The sequence below is a fragment of the Athene cunicularia genome (assembly GCF_003259725.1).
Source record: "Athene cunicularia isolate RWA chromosome 2 unlocalized genomic scaffold, athCun1 chr2_part1, whole genome shotgun sequence".
Classification (NCBI taxonomy): Eukaryota; Metazoa; Chordata; class Aves; order Strigiformes; family Strigidae; genus Athene; species Athene cunicularia.
This window is the reverse complement of record NW_020799095.1, coordinates 46408353-46429449: the sequence shown is the minus strand read 5'-3', so window position 1 is coordinate 46429449 and position 21097 is coordinate 46408353. Positions and strand designations below refer to the sequence as shown.

General features: G+C 37.3%; 1 protein-coding gene across 2 annotated transcripts in view; it reads right to left on the bottom strand.

Annotated features, from left to right (window-relative positions):
* The window catches only part of XYLB (xylulokinase), an 82298-nt gene that overhangs the window by 46882 nt on the left and 14319 nt on the right, over nucleotides 1–21097 (bottom strand). For both annotated transcript variants that reach the window (XM_026843334.1, XM_026843335.1), the window contains 7 exons: nucleotides 20639–20757; nucleotides 19361–19442; nucleotides 18295–18335; nucleotides 17732–17847; nucleotides 15537–15652; nucleotides 13085–13158; nucleotides 11621–11717 (listed from right to left, as the gene is read on the bottom strand). In XM_026843334.1, coding sequence (XP_026699135.1) covers nucleotides 11621–11717; nucleotides 13085–13158; nucleotides 15537–15652; nucleotides 17732–17847; nucleotides 18295–18335; nucleotides 19361–19442; nucleotides 20639–20757 — 645 coding nt within the window. The remainder of the gene's footprint in view (nucleotides 1–11620; nucleotides 11718–13084; nucleotides 13159–15536; nucleotides 15653–17731; nucleotides 17848–18294; nucleotides 18336–19360; nucleotides 19443–20638; nucleotides 20758–21097) is intronic.

Here is a 21097-nt window from a genome sequence, read left to right as displayed (position 1 = left end):
GGCCAGTCATGCAGCAAGGCGTACACCCTTGGCTATAGTGTCCTCTCTCCAGTTGGGACTGTCATAGGGTAGCTACGGGCAGCTTTGGCAGGTAGTTTGCTGGATTTCACCTTCCTGAATGGCTTCCAAGGCAAACAACAGCTTAAAAATGAAAAAGGAGCTTTTACACAGACGAGTACCTTGGCTGTGTGAAAAGAAGACAAGCCCAAACCAGCACATACATTTTCCTCTTTCCTACCGACATTTCTACTGATTTCAGTCAGTTTAGGATACAGCATTTTATAAAAATATAAACCAAAGGATAAAGAACAACTTGGAATAATCTAGTTCTGATACTTGAAGATATGCTTCATTTGTTTTGGATGTTTTAATCATACAGGGAGATATATCATGTGAAACTAGCATTTTTCCTCGCTAGCTACTAGTATTTTAAGTTAGCCTAGCAGAAGCCACTGAACATTTATTCAGGTGAACTCATGTATGTAATGGAGTTGCCTTTAGCAACTCTCCCTCACTCCTGGGCCTCCTGTGACTACGCTACCTAAAGTTTACATTTATCTTTCTCTGATGATCACAGCTGGGCAGGATTTTAAAACTTTAAACTAGAAAGCTTTGAAGCCTGCATTACACAGACTGCTAACAGCCCAAACAAAGAGACAAAAGCAGCAAGAGGTTTATCATAATACTGGGATTTTCCAAGCTCTTATTGAGCAAAGCATTTAGTCTAATGTATTACACTTAATGAAGAGTCAGGAACTTGTACTGCAAATAACAGATCAGATATAATTGGAATTTGCTCCACACCACTAGCCTACATATATCAATAAAAACAATAAGCACATTGGATTTTGGGCTCACTTCATTTGCATTTCTTAATTTAGTGTTTAACTAATTTAACAATAGTAATGATTTAATTCAAATTGAAATCTAAGGAAAATAATTTTTAAAAGCCATTAAAGATTTCATTAAGTTCCATCTAAATTAATATTAGCTTTCTTAATATTTTCAGTAAATGATTTTTTTTCACCACTGAAACAAACATGAAGTTTCCTCTGTGCAGTCAAGCTTTAGACAAACCTTGTTAGATTTATTGGTATTATTTCAAGCAATTAATTAATATACGTTAGAGTTATTTAGAGGAAAAGCACAAAAAATGGCAGGAAAATGGATGAAGCTGTTTTTAAAACACTGCATTCAACTTAGATAATTATTCTTTGAGCCTTTTATGTGGAGCTCTTAGGTACACACTATCCATTAGATCACTTTTCCCATACATTTGTGGTATTGCTCCTAAGCATCAGACCACATGAGTTACCCAAGCCACAATAGTTTTACAAGATATTTTCTGCATCTCCACATGTAGCAGTCACTTGCACGAGTGACTACTCAGAGAAAATAATTCATTTCAGAAATGTCAGTTATAATGACCAAAAGGTTTCTATAAATCTCCAGTCTTGTCTCCCATCCTCTAAATGATACAGAGAAGTTATTTGTGTGATATAGCCATTACATAGTGTGCGTGTGTATAAATAAAAACTTTTATATATAAAACCTTCCTGTTTTAACTGTAGAATACAACACATCTTACCTCAGACCTCAATGTATTTTTTGCTTTTGTAGTCTCCTGGAATGTGCAGTCAATTTTGGGATGTTGGACATGCCATCAGGCCAGACAGAAAGGATATACAGAGGAGGTAGATGCAAGAAGTCAAACTGAGGCCTCTGTAACCTGGAAGTGCTCACTCTATCAGTTTAGTCCTTGGTTAAAGTGAAAAACTGTTAAATGGTCAGGCCTCTGAGGAGATGTCTAGCTCATTTTCAAGCACATAACAAGGCTTGGAAATTAGGGTTATGGTCTTGCACTCTCCTGGTTCTCATGATTACCCTTACTCATGCAAATGGCAACACTGAAATCACCAGGAATGTGCATGCAGTGATTATGCTTGTAACAGCCTAGATAACATCTAAAATTTGCACTGACCTGTATCATAGCTCATAGCAGTTACTGTAGTTGAAAGAATTTAATACCTTTAAGTAATGAATAAAAAAGGAATTTAAAACACAAAAATAAGTAAGGAGGCACGAGATCCTGAGTACCTGCAATTGACTTAAAAACACAATTCCACCTTTTCAAGTAGATATGCCAGCAGTTTTTTATTCTGATGTGTCATAGTTAAAAACAATGGCTTCAGATGTTCACCTATATTTCATTGGGTATCAGGCTTTTATTTTCATAGACAAAATTAGGTATGAAATATGAAGCACTGTAGCACTTTCTCTGCAGCACAAATGTTCATTTGCAGGTAAACTTAAATTATTTCACTAGAAGTGCACTTAATTTGAAGAGATTACTCAAGCAGCTCTCCACTTGTACATTTGTATTACCATTATAATTAGAACTACTTCAAAATAACAAAAAGTTCATTATTGACCAGAATAAACACAGAGGAAAAAGATCAAGAGCACCCTGAGTGAAGAGAGTGAATTCTTCAAAACCCCTCCAGCTCTGTGACCAGTGACCACCTTCATTCCAACACTGCTCACAGGGCTGCTGCTACACAGGCTAACATGTGACATTATTTTCTGCTTTTTTGTATGTTTCAAGTCGGTCACTGAGAGGACTGAAATACTTTGCTGATTTGTAACAATGCTGAGTGCCCTCAGCTTTCCATAATTACTTCTTGATATGCATATGTGGAAATTGGTATGCACACATAAATATTGACATTTACCTGTTCAGTAAGGGATACCACCAACGGAGAGGGAAACACAATCCTGGAAACACAAAGGAGGCAGCCAAGGGTGTGCTGGAATACAGCCCCTAGAAGCCTTCCTTCAACACACGGATACCTCTAGGATCCAAAGCCCTCTACCAACAAATTTCAACCTATTGAAAACAAGACATCCGAACACCCTGAAGAAAGCCACTATCAATAATGCGGTACATCGATGAGATAGATAAGTACACTGAAACTCTGGCTCCCAACTTTAGGCTAAGGAAATCGAATGTATTTCCAAATCAGCTCATTTGTCCAAAATAATACTGCTATTTGTTACTACTTCTATAATGAATATACATTTTTTAGTATTGTTACCGTTGGTAATATTGTTGTTTTGTAAAAAGAAAGAATTCAATATTATGTGTTTGCACACACCAAACACCTTCTATTAGAGTTTTCTGAGAGAGCATTTAGCTCAAATTTCTATGTAGACATTCCTTTCACTTAGTGCTACTGCAGAAGTGGAAATACAAAAGCACACAGATTTATATCTAAAAAGGTTCTAGTTGATTTCTCTGAACAGGGGCTAACTGAAATTTCACCCACCAGAACTTCTGAAAATGTCCAATTATTACGCATTTCAGAAGAATCAACTGAGATAGGCAAACCCAGAGGTGAAACATTAAGAGCTAAGCCACCCTTTAGTAACATTTCAGATAAAGATTGACAAGTGCAGTTATCTGCAGTAGAGATATCCTCTAAAGAACTATTTCACTTTGAGACACTATCAAAAATAAAACCATCACAAACCCACCCTTCGCTTGTATGCATATATATACTTCTGTTTCTAATTTCAAATTTCCAGCTTGCAGAAGTTTCTTGAAGTTTCTTATTAAGCTTCAAATATTGTCAAATGGAAGACAAATACTTTAAAACCAATAAAAGTGGTAAAGAAGTGGCCATTTTTAAACTCACTCACTACTTGCATAGTAAATGATGTACAATGCTCAGCGGGTACTCCCGAGTTTAGTTTTACTTTGTTTGATGCTGTACAATCACTGTAAGTGCAGTCAGAAAAAAGAATTTCAGATTCAAGCAAACTTCTTCTTTGTGTTCTTTCATTCATTCTTTAGATTTTCCAACTAAGAAAAGTATAGCACTGGTCACTGTAAGAGACTGTCAAGTCCAGTCCTTTGAACATCAAAGAGAAAAATAGTATCACTGTCCAGAAGCATGGATCCAGAACTTCATGTCACCTAACATATCATTAAGGGACTTAATTCTGTGGATGCTCTAATCTCACTCTTCCACACCTCCGATTTCTCTTCTTTGGGTCAGTTCTGCCACTGATCCCAAATTCCAGCCTCCAAGTGCAAAGCTAAAAAATTTCTGTTCTTACTCATGTCAGAGAGAGAACTTTAGAAGTACATTCTACACCTGAAGTTCTTTTTCATGAACTTCTCATCCTTTGCCACCCTTTAAACTGGGACTAAACTGACACTGTGAAAGCCTTGGGGCTGAGGCCTGTCACTTTACACACACCATGCACACCTTTGCCTAGTGCATAAGGTAGACACACCACATACAGGCTAAATAACATTATAGTTTAAAGGCAGAAAAAAGAATACTCTTCATGTATGTTCTTGAAAATCACAGGTCAGAAAAAAGAAATAAAACCCTGCGCAAATTAATTCTTTCCTGTCTGAAGAGAATTACAATTATACAAGTAGAATGCAACATTTCCCTTGTCCATAAACGTGTGAACTCCTACTTGGTTTTTACTTAAATAAGAAATGTGGGGAGTGGTAGGTTATTTTCTTCTTGAGATAATCTTGAGTAAGCACTGAGTAGTTGTCCCCTGGAAATCAAAGTTCAGATGGAACCAAAGCTTTAGATATCTAAAATTGTTTTAAAAACTTAGGCAATAATCCCTTTTAAAGTAAGGTTAAACTGTCTTGCTTAATCTCATGCAACAAACACAATCACAGCCAAATATCACTGTATGTGCAGGCAAATAGAGTAGGTAGGGAAAAAATTACTTATCTAGTAGAACCCCTGTTAACAACGAAAAACTTCAAGTGTGGGCTGATGCAGCTGAAAGCATTGAGACACTTACTGCTCTGAACTGATGCATAATGTGAGATGTGTAAGAGAAGCTGAATAACCTTAAACCAGAAAAAAGGGAAGACAGCTGGAGGGACTAGGGAATCTTGGGAGAGCTCATTAGAGTTCACTAGCAGGCCTGTCACATTTGAGCAACAAAACTGAAAATATAGAAAGACACAGGAATAAAGATTTAAAATAATAAATATCTAACACTTCACTAAGTGTCAACTAAGGTAAATGTAGTATTTTACAAGCAGAATGATCACCAAAACAGGGCATCATTGACAGTGATACCAGCAGCTGCTATTAGTATAAATTATTAATATAAAGCAATGTATATATAGCTGTGAATCAGATGAGCTTCCTAGCAATGGCATCTCTCAGATATTCTTATGTGTCTTAGACAGAATGGACCAATCTGATCCTTTGAACTCATCTTTCTATAACATAAATGATGTCTTTGGACCAGAGCACAGGTTTTTAGGAAAAAAAAAAAAATCACCTTGTTCTTAAAGCTGCCAGTGCTAAAGAATTCACTACACCACCGTCAACTGCTGCCCTGTGTGAGTTCAGTTGCTGTTAAAAATCTGCACCTTGCTTGTCATTTGACATTTGCCTACTTTCCACTTCCTGTTACTAAACCATAATGCTTCTGTCTGTAAGGCTCAAGAGTCCTATACTATCAAGTTTCCTTTCCCCAAGAAGGTACTTATAGACTGCAATCATGTCATTCCTTTGCTAATCTAGTTGGATTTAAAACTGTAGATCAGTCTCAAAAAACAAGTGATAAAAGGAGATTTATTAGATAACCCAACTGATCTCCAAGTCCCCAGCTTCTAGAGATCCACGAAGCTCTTAACAAAACCAGCCAACTGACAGCTTGACTATTTTTCTGAATACTGCTTGAACAGTACATCCACTGAAACTATCATAAACCATCTCTCCTAACATCAGGGCACAGGAATTGAACCATTTACATACTTGGGCTTTTGCTGACCAAACATGAAAGTGATTGTTCAAACAATGACAACATTTTATCATTGTGTCAGGAAAGAAAGACAGATAGTACCCCTTCCAATCTTTTTATTAACTCTTCAGATTTTCTGTCTTCATTGTGTTTCCTGTATATGTCTAACAACAATAAAACAAAATAAAAGCAAGACAATAGCCACTGCATGAAAAATTCTATAGCACGTAAGCAGCTTCCTTATAGCACATTAGGTCATTTCCTTCAGAGACATTTTATCTAACCCTTTTAAATTTAGTTAAACTAATACTGTACTCTCCTGAGCCAAGTAATAATAAAAAGCCCTTTTTTGTAAAATACTTGGTCAGGAAATTGTTAATGAGCTAACCAACCTTCCACTCCAGATCACTGGCTTAAAACGAAGCCTTGCTTGATTGTGCCTAGAAGGCTCTGCTACGTGATAAAAGTCTGATGCTCTGTGGAAAATAAGTGGGGATACAGTCAAGTTCTTGGCAAGGTATTGCCCGCCTCACACTGGCACTCTTAATCAGCCAAAGTTTCATCAGAAAATACAAATATCCTCTGCAGCAGAATCACTGGCTTATCTGGGAGAAAGATCCTGCCTTTGATGAATTTGAAAGTACTTCTTGAGCCAACACTTCCCCCTCAAAAATACAGGCTTAAGATCTAATGGCAAGGCATATTTATGGTTTGTTTGTACTGCATACCAAGCAGTATGGTCTGCTCTACCACTATTCATCTGTTCCAAGCTGACCATTACCACTATTCACTATTATTTTAAACAGAGGACTTCAACCTCCCCTCGATGCCACTGTCCTCTAATAATTTTTAAACCATTTTCACTTACTGCCTGAAGCAGAAGGCCCCTAACAAAGCCATCACCCTCATGCTGCTGAAACATCATCAGCACTCTTAGCATCAAACAGCAAGAGACAAGCTCGAAGCCAACACAACATTTTAGTATCGATTTTCTCCAAGAAATTTAAATCCCACAGGGCATAAACATCAATTTAATCTGTATGCAACTACAAAATGGCCTCACTTACAGTGTTCCTCATTTCAGCCAAAACACTGCCACAGCTGCAATAGAAACACAGAGGTGAAGGCAAAGATGACTGACAGAACAAGTATTTCCATGTTCCTGATAATTCATGAGTTTTGAAGACTACAATCACAGAAGCCATCCAAAGACAACCACCAGCAGAAAAACCTGTCTCATAGCCTGACACAAAGCCATTCTGGAGTGTTCCAAGAACCACTGGCATTGGCATCTAGCCTTGCCAAACTGGAGAGCCATTTCATCCTCCAATGGACCAAAACTTTGCTGTGAAGTGCTAGCCTCAAACCTTGCCTTCAGGTTTCTGTGCCACCACATGATAGCATGAACAATGAAACACAATCGCTCCATGTTATACTAACTGATATTTTCTGACCTCCCCCCACTCCATCAGACTGCCCTTCTGGCAGACAAAGAGCCACACATTATTACTACCTTCAATCTGCTAAAAAGAGCATCAAGAGAAAACACTACCTAAAGAAAAAAAATCTGGCACCTTGGGGTTTGCCCTCATGTAATATTAGACTGAGCTCTTCAGAAAATGTAAGTTCCCCCTCTAACCACTGAGAAGTCAGGCCCAGTGTGCTCTGATATTTTGCTTTTTTCCCTAGCGCTGCAGGACTGCTGTTTTCTTTAAGAATGCATCCTGGTGTATATCCAATCAGAAAGATGTACTTTCACACATTAGAAACACCCATAGGAAAAGAACTGGCTCATTCTTACACCAGTGCAAAGCCACAGGCATGTCTGTGTCACCCCAGCCAGTATTTAAGCACCAAGTACAGTCAGTAAAATTCAGGGCACCAACATTATTTGCATGTGATGGATTTATGTATGTAAGAAACTGTAAATTACATAACACAGACACAGAATTTTATGGACAAATCTTGCACTTGTAAAACCTGGCACCTTCTATCCATCTCTCCCTGCTGATGACAGTTAGGTGGCAGAATGAGATTCCTAAATGTACAAATGTGACACAAACAGTACATCAGGCAACTAGAGTACTATGAACTCACTGATTGGCACAACAACATGAAGGAAGAAAGCCCTGTCCAAAGCTAACAGCTTTGACACTGACCCCACCCCAGATAATCAGCCTGCCTACAAGGCAAGATTTATTAATTGCTGCTGCAGTCCCACAAAAGCTTATCTAGCACACACCTGACCCAGTATGTACAGACTTCATCCTCAGATTACCACTGACATGAAGATTTCTACACTGTAGCCTAGCTCATCATTGAAATATCTATTGACCACGTGTGATCAACACCAGAACCCCTACCTATGTCCCGCTTTCCTTCAGCATACTTAACATATGGCAATATTTACTTTACCCATCAGTGGGCAGAGGAGTAGATTTTGCTCCCAAGAATAGTTATTTGGTCCTTCACCAGGACAGCTTCACTAGGTCTAAGCAAGGACCACTGACACAATCTCCAGTCAATATCAATTTTAGGATGAACTTTAGGATTGCTTGGCCACGAATAGAAGCAACTCTGAAGTGATCATCAAGATTATTAAAGTATATACTAGCAGATCAGTCTGAACCACTGACAGCTTTATAGCTGCTGTGATCACCTGTATCACTGAGCTGCAGACACTGTCATTTCTCTATAAAGTTACCCTGGTTTTGACTTCAGCGAGTTCCCAAACCATGCCGCTAGCATGTCTGTATGACCAGCCTCTGAACTCCCATTGTGAGCTGGGCTTTCAAAAGGGGGTGGCTGCAAAGAGAAAAATGAAGTGACAAAACAGGTGTTTATGATACAATCAAAATTCAGGAAAATAAAGGCAGAACAGCAAACCTTCACCTTATCTGCATGAATCTCTGAATCGGAGGATGTAAACAACAGGGACAGACCAAACTTAACTTGTTTGTTTCTAGATCACAACGCTCTATCCACCCCTTAAGCACATAAGCAAAACAGGATACAGGGTGTTACTGAATGATTTCCCCTAAAATCTGATTGAGAAAGATTAGAGCAATTAGATCAGAGTGACACACACTTTTAAAGCCCTTAAATCACGATTAATGTAAGGTTTAACTTTTCTCCTAATGATCATCAGGTGACTCCTGTGTCATTTTCAAAACAAGGCTGACACATCCCAGCCTCAAAGAAAAAAATCATGAGACAGAATCCCCTGCCCTCTACTGGCACACGAGCTGCACTGAAACCTGTGCACATGCCTGCAGGCAAGCACAAAGAGCACCTGAAGAGCTGTTTTAAGGGTCTTTTAATACTATTATTTCTAATTTCTAGAAGATCTATAATGTACCGGACACATCCAACTTGGAACAAAATCTCACATATAAAACACTCCTTCAGCATCACTGCACTTCTTCCTGCAGCATTAGCTAGATCAAGGATTCAAAATACTGCTCCTAGCAAGGTAATATGTTCATTAACTGTAATTCTAAGGGATTATCTAATGTTTGTCATGTTCACAGTGCATAACCAAGAACTGTATATAACAGATTTTTATTTATTTTTATTTACAAAATTCTCTTCCACATACACTGCTGCTTTTCAGATTTCAGTCATCCAAACTGCATTTGGCCCAAGAATAGAGAACAGGTTCATGACTGCCAAAATGATTTTCCATCACCTTGGTGCCAGAGCTAGGGAAATTCTTAGCCAGGTTTCTGACTCATTTGCACCACTGAAATGCACCACACAAACCTCAGAACAATATAGCAAAGCATTTGTTGTGACTGACCATGCCACTTCCATTTCTGTTACAGATCAATTTAATAGGTGTTATCATATAACTTTCCAGATCTTGGGAGCCATTATTACTGTATTCTCCCACTGGTGTGAACAACAACAAAAAAAGTCAAAACTTACACTGCTGTGATTATATTTCTGAATGTAAATCAGCTTGTCTCCTGGAAAAATCAAAGTAAATTCCCCATGTAGACAAGGTCTAAAAGGAATTGAATAAACACAAGGGTCCTGACTGTATATTTCATCCAAAAGATAAATAAACTTTTAAATCACATTAAAACCAAAAAAAAAAAAAAAGCAGCCTGAAAAACAGCAGCTTTTAAACAAGAGAAAGTCTGGCAATACCAGAGTAACTCCCACAATCCTCATCTGTACCCTGAAACACATTCAGAACACACCCTGTTTTCAGAGCTGTCACACAAGAAATGCAGATGTAAGCCTGCCATCACTACACAAATAACAGAATATGACATTTAAATAATACCACTAAGGAAAAGTGGTAGATGCATACAGCCCACACTATGCACAGCAGTTCTTTTTTAAAGCAACTCATCTGTTGTTACCAAATAGCTAAAAGACCCTTGGGATGTAAAACAAAATCATACAAGGTTCCAAGGTATCTACAGGAACACAACCCAATCACACCCACCTCCTTTTTACTACAGACATCTACAGCAATAAAAAAATTTTTTAAAAAGTTTTTAAAGCTTAAAGCTTTTTAGCCACATACAAAAACCAGTTAAGTTTTGGGCTGTCCTACTTAGACTAAATGTATTAATAGATAATTTCTACCCATTTGTTTCTATGTCAGAGTTGTCTATCTTAAATAGTTCTTCTCGCACTCTGATGTTTGTCTAACCCCTGACATTTACAGCATGCAAACGTATGATCTTCAGCCATGAGCTTTCTAGGCTACACAAGCCAAGCTTTTGGTGCAGCAGAATCTAAGAATAAAGGATAAACAGGTATTTTAAAACATGATCTATTTGAATCTCTGCCTGTCTCCATAAATAACCTCCCCAAATAAACATTTTCAAGTATATAAGAAAATACATAACAGGAAAACCTTTACAGCATAAATTTATGAGGTGGTGTTGCCAAGCCTTGTGATTTGTTCCAGTATCTATATTTTATCAACTTTCAGCTTCTAGAGTTATCACTTAAAAATAAAAAATAAAACAATTCTATCCACATGTTTATAGATAAAAGCCTGGAGGTAGAAGTCAAGTGATAACTTGTAAAGGAGGAGGTCAAGACTGGCTTGTAAAGAAGGAGGTCAGGATGTAAATAAAAATAATATGGTTTTAAAAAATAGAACATTGGTTAAAAACCCTCAAGATGAGTTAATTCAGTATTCTTTAAGATACCACTGGCTGATACACTGACAGAAAACGCCAATAAAACCTCTTACCAACTTAACTGCATTCTTTCTTAGAACTGCATAACCAATAATGATCTGATCCTTCTTCTATAGGTAAAGTACTGTCTTTGTTGTTCCCATGTGCTAAAAACTATTCATATGATAAATTCTAGGAAGCAGGATCTCTTGCTTTCTAAATCACAAGACAGGGAAAGGGCTTCTGCTTTATTAAGAGAAAACTGAGGTAAAGAGGTTAAGTGACCCGCTTATAGCAGATCCAGAAACAGAACATAGATTTCAAATTTTCTGAGTTACAGTCTTGTGCTTTAGGCAGAAGGCTGGTCTTCTTTTCACTTAACAAGCTATCAAAGCCCAAAATCTTATTTAAAAATTTACAATGCAGCTCAGTAACAATGAAACAGCAAGAATACCTGAAAAAGAAGTCATCTTAAACCATTGGTCCTTCTGAAGTTAACATCTGCAAAAATCTGCCCCCAACACACTGTCAAAAGTTTTTCCAGGAGGCTAATTTATAATTCATACCAGTTTCTGTATCCATCAGCCAGGACAAGAAACACTATACTGATATTACTGTTGGGACTCCTATCTTTGTGTTTGATCTCCAGTGCCATTAGTTCTGCCGCTTTTCATCATACTTACTGACTTTATACCCCAGTTTTTCAGCATGAATCCTCTTAGCCATGAACTGCCCTTCAATCAACGCTCGTATTTCCACCTCCTTTGGAAAGTCTGAAACCTGTATCAAAGAGGGAATACGTTAAGAAGCACCTTACACAGTATACAATGCCAAGCTGGAGACTGGCTAAAGCTGGAGACTAGTTAAAAACACAGGACATTTATAGTTGATTATCCTTGTCTTTACCCTGAAGGCTGCTTTCAACTAGGCCCAGTTCTTCACTCATACATACAAGATTGGCCTAAAGACTCATGACACAGAACGTAACCCATAACCTGTGCTGTTGGCAAATCCATCCAACTTGAAATCAATGTACAATGGGAAAAGGTTCTACTGCAAGTTGTAAACTCTTCTCTATGCATTTCCCAGCACCAAAGGCTGCTTCAGAATCAGTATCTCAAAAATACAAAATTAAAGCAAGTAGACAAAATTCAGATGCATTAAACAATGTCACAAAAGTTTAAATATATTTCTGTCTGCACAAAAGATTATCTTTTCATTAATTTATTTAGTTTCTGTATGTAATATTTTTCTGTCCTTTTGCCAACCAGAATATGAGAAAGGCAACAGGAGTAGGAAAATTACAAACAAATTAAAAGAATCTTCCACAAAAAGTTGAGCTTTTCCATGCACTACAGCAAGTGCCTACAACTTGTGTAACAGCTAGAAGTGATTAAGCATTCATTTAAACAGCAAACATTTAAGAGAGTAGTGCTACACTGCAAACAAGATAGTATCAATCTCTGTTCACCTAGGTGAGGTCTAATCGACTGGGAGTCATGATTGATCAAAGACATCTCTTGAGTTTCAGTACCACCCAGAGAGACAGACATTTAAACAACATCCATTCCTCAAAAGAAGAAAGATACAAAGAACTTTCCATAACATAATTTCTATTTTAATTCCAATTGGATTTGAGCCTGTGTTTACTTACATACCACTATGTAGCTTGTTAGTTACTCCAAGACATGCAGGACAGCAAAATGAGGTCTTCACATACACATTTAGAGCAAGATAAAAGACCAAAATATTATAGCCCAAAGCTTCAACACATCTTTATCTGTATGTCTGAAACTTAGAAGATGGGGACTAAGTCATGTAAGTGTAATAAGCTCTCAATAAGCTTAAAGTTAATCCTGTTTCAAAACCAGTGTTGGCTTCAGTAAATCCCCATTTTCCAGCAAAGGAAATATTTCCTCCCAAAAATACCATGTAAGTTCTAGTTCAGTCTTTGCACTGTAGATAGTCTCAAGCTACAGACAAAATACTTCCCTATGAAAATCATCCCAGGGACTTGCAACAATAAATTAAACTTGAAAGCAAGTATCTCAGAAAAAAAAAAAATAAAAAAAGAGAGATAATGGCAAAGATTTCAAGCCTTGACAGTACTCCTTCAAGGTCTGAGATGTTAACTAAATTATTACTACCTTTTGGTTGTCTCCATTGAATCTGTGAATCCCAACTGCTTCAGGAGTAATTTCCATCACATCAAAGTAGAAACCTGCATCAAGGAACATTAAAGTGTGTCATGTTTGCTCTTAGCCCAAAGTTGGAATCTTATTTCAACACACTGCTAAAATGATAATAAATGTTTATCATGTGTTTGGAAAGACATCCGAGTCACCATATAGTCTGTTTAACTAGTTTCAGTCCACACATTTATCGAATTTAACTACTTTCAGTTTACAAAAATGTGGGTCTTGAGCATGCCTGGCTCTAGGCATCCAAACTATATAATAAACAAGCCTACAAAAGAGCACACACCCACATGTGAGTAACATAGACAACATATAACACATCTTAGAAATAGTTTCAGTAGGTCATATGCAAGGGTGAAAAAAAAAAAAACCAGAAAAAATGGTGTGTTAGCAAGAAGAGTACAGGAATACTGGAACACATCATGCACTGGATTAGATTTCATAAGCTTATTAGAGAACATCAGATGTTATAATTCATGAAGCAGAGCTGGTCTGAACAGTTTGATGAGATCTGATGAAATGCTGTAAGGCTTTGCAGACAGCTAGACAAAAGGTGTGAAAAAGATTTTTCATGTTCATGGCAAGAAGTGCTGGTCAGAAAAGATGTTCAAGAAGGGAGACAAAAAAAAGAAAATAAGGACAGAAAAACTGAGAGCTAAGAAACTAAGGAGCGTTTCTAAGGTTCAGACCTTGGAACAGCAGTATGCTGTCCTAGGATCCCTATGGTTATTAGTCAAAAAACCCCAAAATATTACTGTGCTTTAGCACACATAACCTTTTTGGTTAAACATTCTGAAAACCTGTCAGTAAGCAACACTGTGGGTTACAGATCTGCAGGCCCTGCCAAGGGATATATAACCCAAAATTTCCTTTCTGACCCTGGTGCTACCTCACCATCTTCACGTAAAATTGCTGGTCTTATTAGCCTTCTCAGACACTTCCCAGTCGCAACAGGACCTTCATACAGTCATTTCTCCTCCCTCCCTATTTGCTAACTCTGTTACTTTCATTATCCCAACCTCACCCTAGCAGCTGCCTCTGCCATTCCCAAACCTCTGCAGGGGCATCTTCCCACATAACAGGAAGTGCAGGGACCAAGTGATAAAAGGGAGGGTGCCTAACCACTTCTTTGCTCCACTTTCCATAATCAGAGTTCTTGAGGGAAGGGAACTACAATATTTTAACATGTATACCCAGAGGTTATCCAAGCATTTCGGTTATTGAGCATGACTTTCACAAAACAGCCATTTTATAGAGGACTGAGATATCCAAATGAATATACTATAGTACAAATTTTAAAACTTAATGGCAGTGTGTCCTAGTATCCTTGAAATCAGTAACAATATTTTCATCAACTTCCATTTTTTTTTATAACATCTTAAGTGACTGACTTTTGGGTTTTGGAATAACTTCTTCCCATTTTCTGAAACACCTCAATTGATTTGTCTTCTAGTGAAAAGAGATTCCAGGTCATTTTAATACCCCACAGAGACTGGATTTGACAGACAACGTAACAGAGCTTCTAAGAATAAAAGATCAGTGCTAACCTCACAGTGTCAAGTAACTGTATGTTAAATTCACTTTCCTAAGAAGTGAAGTCTTCTATAGCTTAAATATCTACATTTATGAACTTTGTTATCTAGAGTTTTAAAACTAATCTTACTCATATCAATTCAGATCTAGGATGATGGTAATGACTTCAAATCCAGCTCTGCAATGGTTAAAGTTTAATCTTGGTAACACATATGCTCACCTTTCAGTAACTTATTTCAGAGCTATATACTACACTTGTAAAATGTTAAACTGCAGGAAAGAAAATAATGTGATATTTCAAATACATGGATTTATCCCTATTTTTAAAATATGATCATCATCATAATTTTGTTTAATCTAATTCACTTACCATAATGTGGGAAAAAAAAACAGGGATTAAATTACTCTGTGACATACACTGGGGAAAATGCAGGAAATCTGGGTATCACCTGACATTACTGTTTTGTTTACATGCATGAACAAGATTTTAGAGTAATGATGGAAAAAGAAATAATATGGAGCTACTTAATTCACTTGAGTCTCAGAAAAAGAAACAAATTTTAATGAAAGCCTCCTTCAGAAATCACTAGTTTTAAACAGTCTACAGCTAAGGTGCTACTAACACACTTTAAATGCCAAAAGAACTCCATAAATATAATTTTCTTATTTAGTGAATACTGAAGGAAAATACTATCATGACACTTAGCCTGCCAACAGAGCATTTCTAAGTACACATCAGGAATTTCCCTTGCTCTAGCTAACTTGATTCTTGGCCTTTACCATGACCCAAGTAAAAAGTAGGTACAACACTCACTCAAGTATGTGTCTAAGCAAACCCTGGAACTCCCAGCCCTGCTAAGGCTCATACCCAAGTTTCCATTGTTTCCAGCAACAGTAGATGATAAGGCTTTGGAGAATTCATCCCAGGAGCCTGAGGCACAGTCATCTCTGATCCTCTCTCTCATCAGAGAGCCATTCTTAAAACTGAAACACATAAACATAACATATGCATTTTCCAAAACATTTGGCTCTAGATTTTTAAAGCAATTTGCTGTTTATGTCAATATTGGTGTTTATTGTATCAGCTGAATAAAGCTGGGCAAGCTAAAAGATATCATCTCTTCTTCATTATGGAAAGAGATAGAGAGGGGAAAAAACTAGGTAAGAGAGAAAACAAATATTACAGGACGTGTTGAGGAACATAGTGCACAGATGTTAGTATACAACTCTCCAATGAGTCAGCTTAGATCCAGACGGGGAGGTCACGCTAAACCCAGACTGTCTCTGAACAGCTAAGACATCTCCTCAGAGAAGTACTTTCACACAGCGTTAAGAAGCTCGCTCCAAGATTACCCTGCAAGGAGGAGCAAGGGTGTCTCTACATTGCATTTATGATTTCAGGAGCATGGTACTGGTATGGAGCCAGCTTGGGTCCAACAAGACTTATGAGGTCTAGCTCCATGCCAAGATCTGCCAAAGGAAAGCACCACAGCTGCATCTGCATAGTTCTGGTCCAGAGCCAGTAAACAATGCTGCAAAATATGCAATCTGTTCAGTGTTTATGGTCTCTGTACCTTTTATCCAGTCAGCGCCTTTGTCTCCTTTGTGAATATAATACTCCTGCAAAATACTGCAGCATTGGATTCAGATCCAGAGGAAGCCAGTTTGAATACTCTCTAGCATGGAGTTATCAGAGCAACTCAGCAGGAAAGGCACAGAAATATCCAGAAAAAAGGCGAGGAAATTACTGAACTTGCTTAATAGCAACAGCTGAAGTTACTCAAATTTCCTGTTCAAATACTCTGTCTCGTAGCTCAGGCACTCTCTTTCTACAGAGAGTCCCCTATTAACTCTAATAGTCTAGAAACAAAGGAGCATTGGTGCAAAAGGGGCAGTGTCATGGCAGAAATGGTTAGGCAGGAGGAACAGGAACTCTTTATATCTGCATGGCTGCTGAAATTTGCTTTCTGAAAAGCAGGTTTGGCCTTCTGCACATGTTAAGCTGCAGTAAAAGAATGGCAGTATAACTATTATTCAGAAAAAATGATTCAGTATCTCCTTTGCTATTATGAACAGGCTGTTTATATCTCTTTTACAGCAAAAGTGGGAAAAATACTGAGTAAAAGAGAAACTTGAAAATAATACTCAAAAGAAAAAAAAAAAAACTGCTGGGAACTCATACTAAGAAACTCAGTAACTTGCAACTGACATCATGCTTTTGAACTCCATGATCACTGTTCCCACTGTCATCTACAACATCCTATTACTGTACAGATAAGACTCAACATTACAGTTAAAGGGCAGTTTTGAGCTTTGCTCTAGTTTTGAGTTTCAAGCACCTACAGTCCAGGGGATTTAGATAAAATTTAGCTGCATACTGCTTATAAATATTTGTCTAAACACTATGACCTGCTTTGGAAAAATCTGCCCTAAATACAGTGACTCAGTGAGGGAAAACATAGCTTCAGGCTACCTTTCCACCTACTTGGCTGGCAAGGGGCCAAATAACTGCCAAATTACAGCAGCTAAAAGCTACCATGAGGATCATTCTCTTAGTTGGGTTTCTTGAGATCTGAGTTTTTTCCACATACACAGCCTAATATGTCCCTGGACAGCACTGATTATACTCCTCTCTGAAAAGGTAATCTTCACCTGTCCCATTATGTCCCCCCTCTGGACCACTAGAAGAGCACAGAAGTTATACAGCCTGGTCAAGGTTCTGACATTTCACATTATTATCTTTGAGAAGACTGTTACTCCTGTACATTAAATATATTACCTTAGACTCATAGTGATCGGGGTTCCATGTATACATAAAAATTATTTCAGCTTTTTATTGCCGTGAGAATTTATCCTCCACAACTCTACAGTTTCAGTTACTCAAATTAAACAATAGGAATGCTATAACATTGATGCAAATGCTTCAGCAGTAGATTGCCATATACCATACAGATTGCTGAATGTTCTATTCGTTATCATTTTGCAAAAGAAATAAAAAACACTAACACAGAGAAAGAAATATATGTTATTGATCCCAGATGTACAAAAAATAAATTATATTACCATAAAAGTGCCATATATGTTTGAGAATCAACAGGATTGCAGAGGATATGACCTTCTAAGGCAGGAGTTGGTTCTTGGATCCACAGAAACAATGTGTCACTTGTGCCAAGGCTAATCTGGAGGGGGAAAAAAAATAATTGAAGTGTTATCACAATATGCATGGAAAGCAATACAGAAATTAAATTAAAACCATTTGTTATTACCACTAATTGTTTTTAAATTACACATTAAGTCAATTGGATTCATGTTGAAGCTAGCTCTGACTCAGGTTGTCACACCAGTGAAATACATACTGGATGGAGACTTAGGTTTTCATGTCTGGAGCATTAGTTAAAAATAGTCACAAGAGTTTACTTAAAATCTTTCAGGCAGCTTACAGTTTGGTAGAAATAAAATCTTTCAGGCAGCTTACAGATTGGTAGAAATAAAACAAGCGTGAATCCAATAAACAGAAAATCAACACTAGCAGATAAATTTAACTGATAACCTACAGCAATTTTACATTTCATGTATTTCATTTATTCAGGCATATGGACAGTTTTTAGGAGTATGTTCTAACTTACTGCAATATCTCCTTCTTGAAGTCTCATCCCTGCCAGTGATGCTGAAAGTAAAAAGTCAGAATACCAGATACAGTTATGTTTGACTCAATTAAAGCATGTTGTATAAGACATCATAATACATTGCATTCACCATCTCAAAGTACAATATAAACAGCAAATAGGCTCCTGGTGGCCTTGACCTATACGCTGTAAAAGACAGCCAAAACATTTGGGTTAGGGAGTGATTTTTAGTAAGATCAGAATGCTTCAGACAAAAGACTACAGAACTGCACGTTTATCTAGTGTTTTATGTATCCAGGTTTTAAATACAGTGGACCCTTATTTAACAACACACTTTAAAGAGGAAATGCTCCCACTTACATTAGACTACTCATGTTATTTATTGGACTAAGCTGGACTTGAATCTCTAAAAGAAAAATTGGATTTTTGAGAAATACAGAGTTTAACCATCTCTCAGAATACAAATGTAAAATACACCACAATGGAGCCTCCATCATGATTCAAACTTGTATATGCTACTGTAATAAGAGTATTTTATTTTCAGACTCTTGAGAAACAGATTAATTTGCTCTACACTGAAACAGGCTCCAAGATTCAAAAAATGGACCCTAAATTAACACTTACCCTTATACTGAGATCTATCAAGTCTGACAAAAGAACAGCCCTAATTCTTAAGAGAAAGCCTATAATGTCCATCTCCACTTTTTTGCTTGAAAAGATAAAACAGCAATTTTATAAATTCATATTTTCTAAGTTAAAATGCTAGCAGTTCACAGTAATAATAGTTTTTCCGGGCAGGCAAACCAAAACTGAATTTATCAAGAGGCAAATGAAGTCACCTCTAATTACTAGGCAAAAGAGAATTCATTTGTCATACCCAGCTTATCCAAGATGTCTACATATCAGAAGAACTGGTGACGGAAGGCTGTTGGAAAAAGGTATCAATGCTGATAAACATGATATACTTTCATCATATAGGGAGCACCTGAGAATCAGTGAGATTGATTTAGAATTTTAGTACATACATAATAATATTCACTGAATCTTACACATTTAATCATCTCACCTGGATTGTCTCCTGTAAATGCTACTATTTTACAGTCTGGGCTAAACCCATAACGCTGACTATAATATGGAGAAATGGGCCCCTAAGGAAAGAAAGAAAAAGAGAAGAAAAAAGGTCCAAAAATGGAAAATAATCTTGTGATGTATGACACAGTGTGTTGTAACATAGAACTGGAAAACCCCAGAGCAGCTACAATAATAATTTCTGTGTATTTAAAGTATGAATGAGTATTTTCAAGATTTTTAACACATTTTTTTGTTAAGAACCTTACAGAAATACCCTCAAATAAGATTATGAAATAGGTTAAATAAATAGTAGCATTTTAGCTTTGGGTCTTTTTCCAGTTATTCACATCAAGTAACATAAACACATCCATCTGTTTTGCACACATACATGAATATTAATACACAGAAATTAGAAATTCAATACAAACATAAGGGGAAACACAACATTAATATACATCACAACATCAAATGCTGGAATATGACCCCTATTATTTTAGGGGTCAAGAACTGTGTTCTTTTAAGCCACATTTGATAGCCATGGAAAAAAAACAGGTGAAGAAATCTATCCATAAAAAAAGTACAAGGACATCTATTAGGATTTTTTATACATTCCTCTCTGTTACAGAAGATCAGCATGGAATTCAGAGGATCAGGTGATGGGCATCTATACTCCCTTACATGTGCATCAGCTAAAGCAATAGCTCTTTTTGTGCTGGGTAGTAAGACTAAATTCATTTACTCTAAGAGATGCACAGCTTGATTTGATTTCACCATTATGCTATGTGAACTGAGAAGCTTTAAATATCCCAAATTATTCACAAAGATTACCTCATTAACTCTACAAGCAGTTTAAAACAAGGTCTCTGTCAAGAAATGCAAATGTTGGGTTCTGTTTCTGCAGTAATAAATACTGTGCACTGTTCTGCAGTGACCAGGTACTTGCGGGCATGGGAGGTGACCCCAAAGATTCTTAGCACTGAAGCATCTACCAAAACTTTTCTCATCATAGCCCCAGGGCATGCAAGAATCCAAAGAGATCAACGATGAAAGCTATGATGATGCCAGCTAGCAGCTTTCAAAACATGTCTGTTTCTGCTCTGGCATACACATTCACAACACACCTGGAAATACTAAATCAAGCAGTGTAGCTCTGAGGATAACTGTGCATGCACGCTTGCTCACACACACAAATACACTCAAAGAAGTGCTATTAGCAGAACTCTAAGCACAAAGTCCTACTTGTTGGTTACAACTCTTATAGGCAGGAACATACCAGGACTGAATGGGACGGTACAGGACACCCTAGTTTCTCCTCTAATCCAGGTGCACAAGCATCAAGGCAGGACACTGACCATACCTTTTTCCAAATCTGCAGCAAGTTCATACCAGAACCTACACGACAGATCAAAACAGGAAGAATATATTATTAAACTCCAGACAGTACTGTATCAGAAAATTCTACCTCATTACAGGCAACAGAATATGTACAGATGCATATTTTACATTCAAAGAGAATGGTTTCAGCTCTTCTAAGCATAAAGGATACTGATAATCCAACCTCTGGATAGCTTTCACCTGTAAAGGTAGCAGAAAAGGTTTCTCAGATGCACAATGTCCTAGTCTGAAATTCAGTCATTCCTGAATTAAGAGCAAAAAGAACAACATGAATGCCTCTCCATCAACTTCTACCCAAATCTTCCACCTTAGACAAAGACTTCACTACAACTATCTA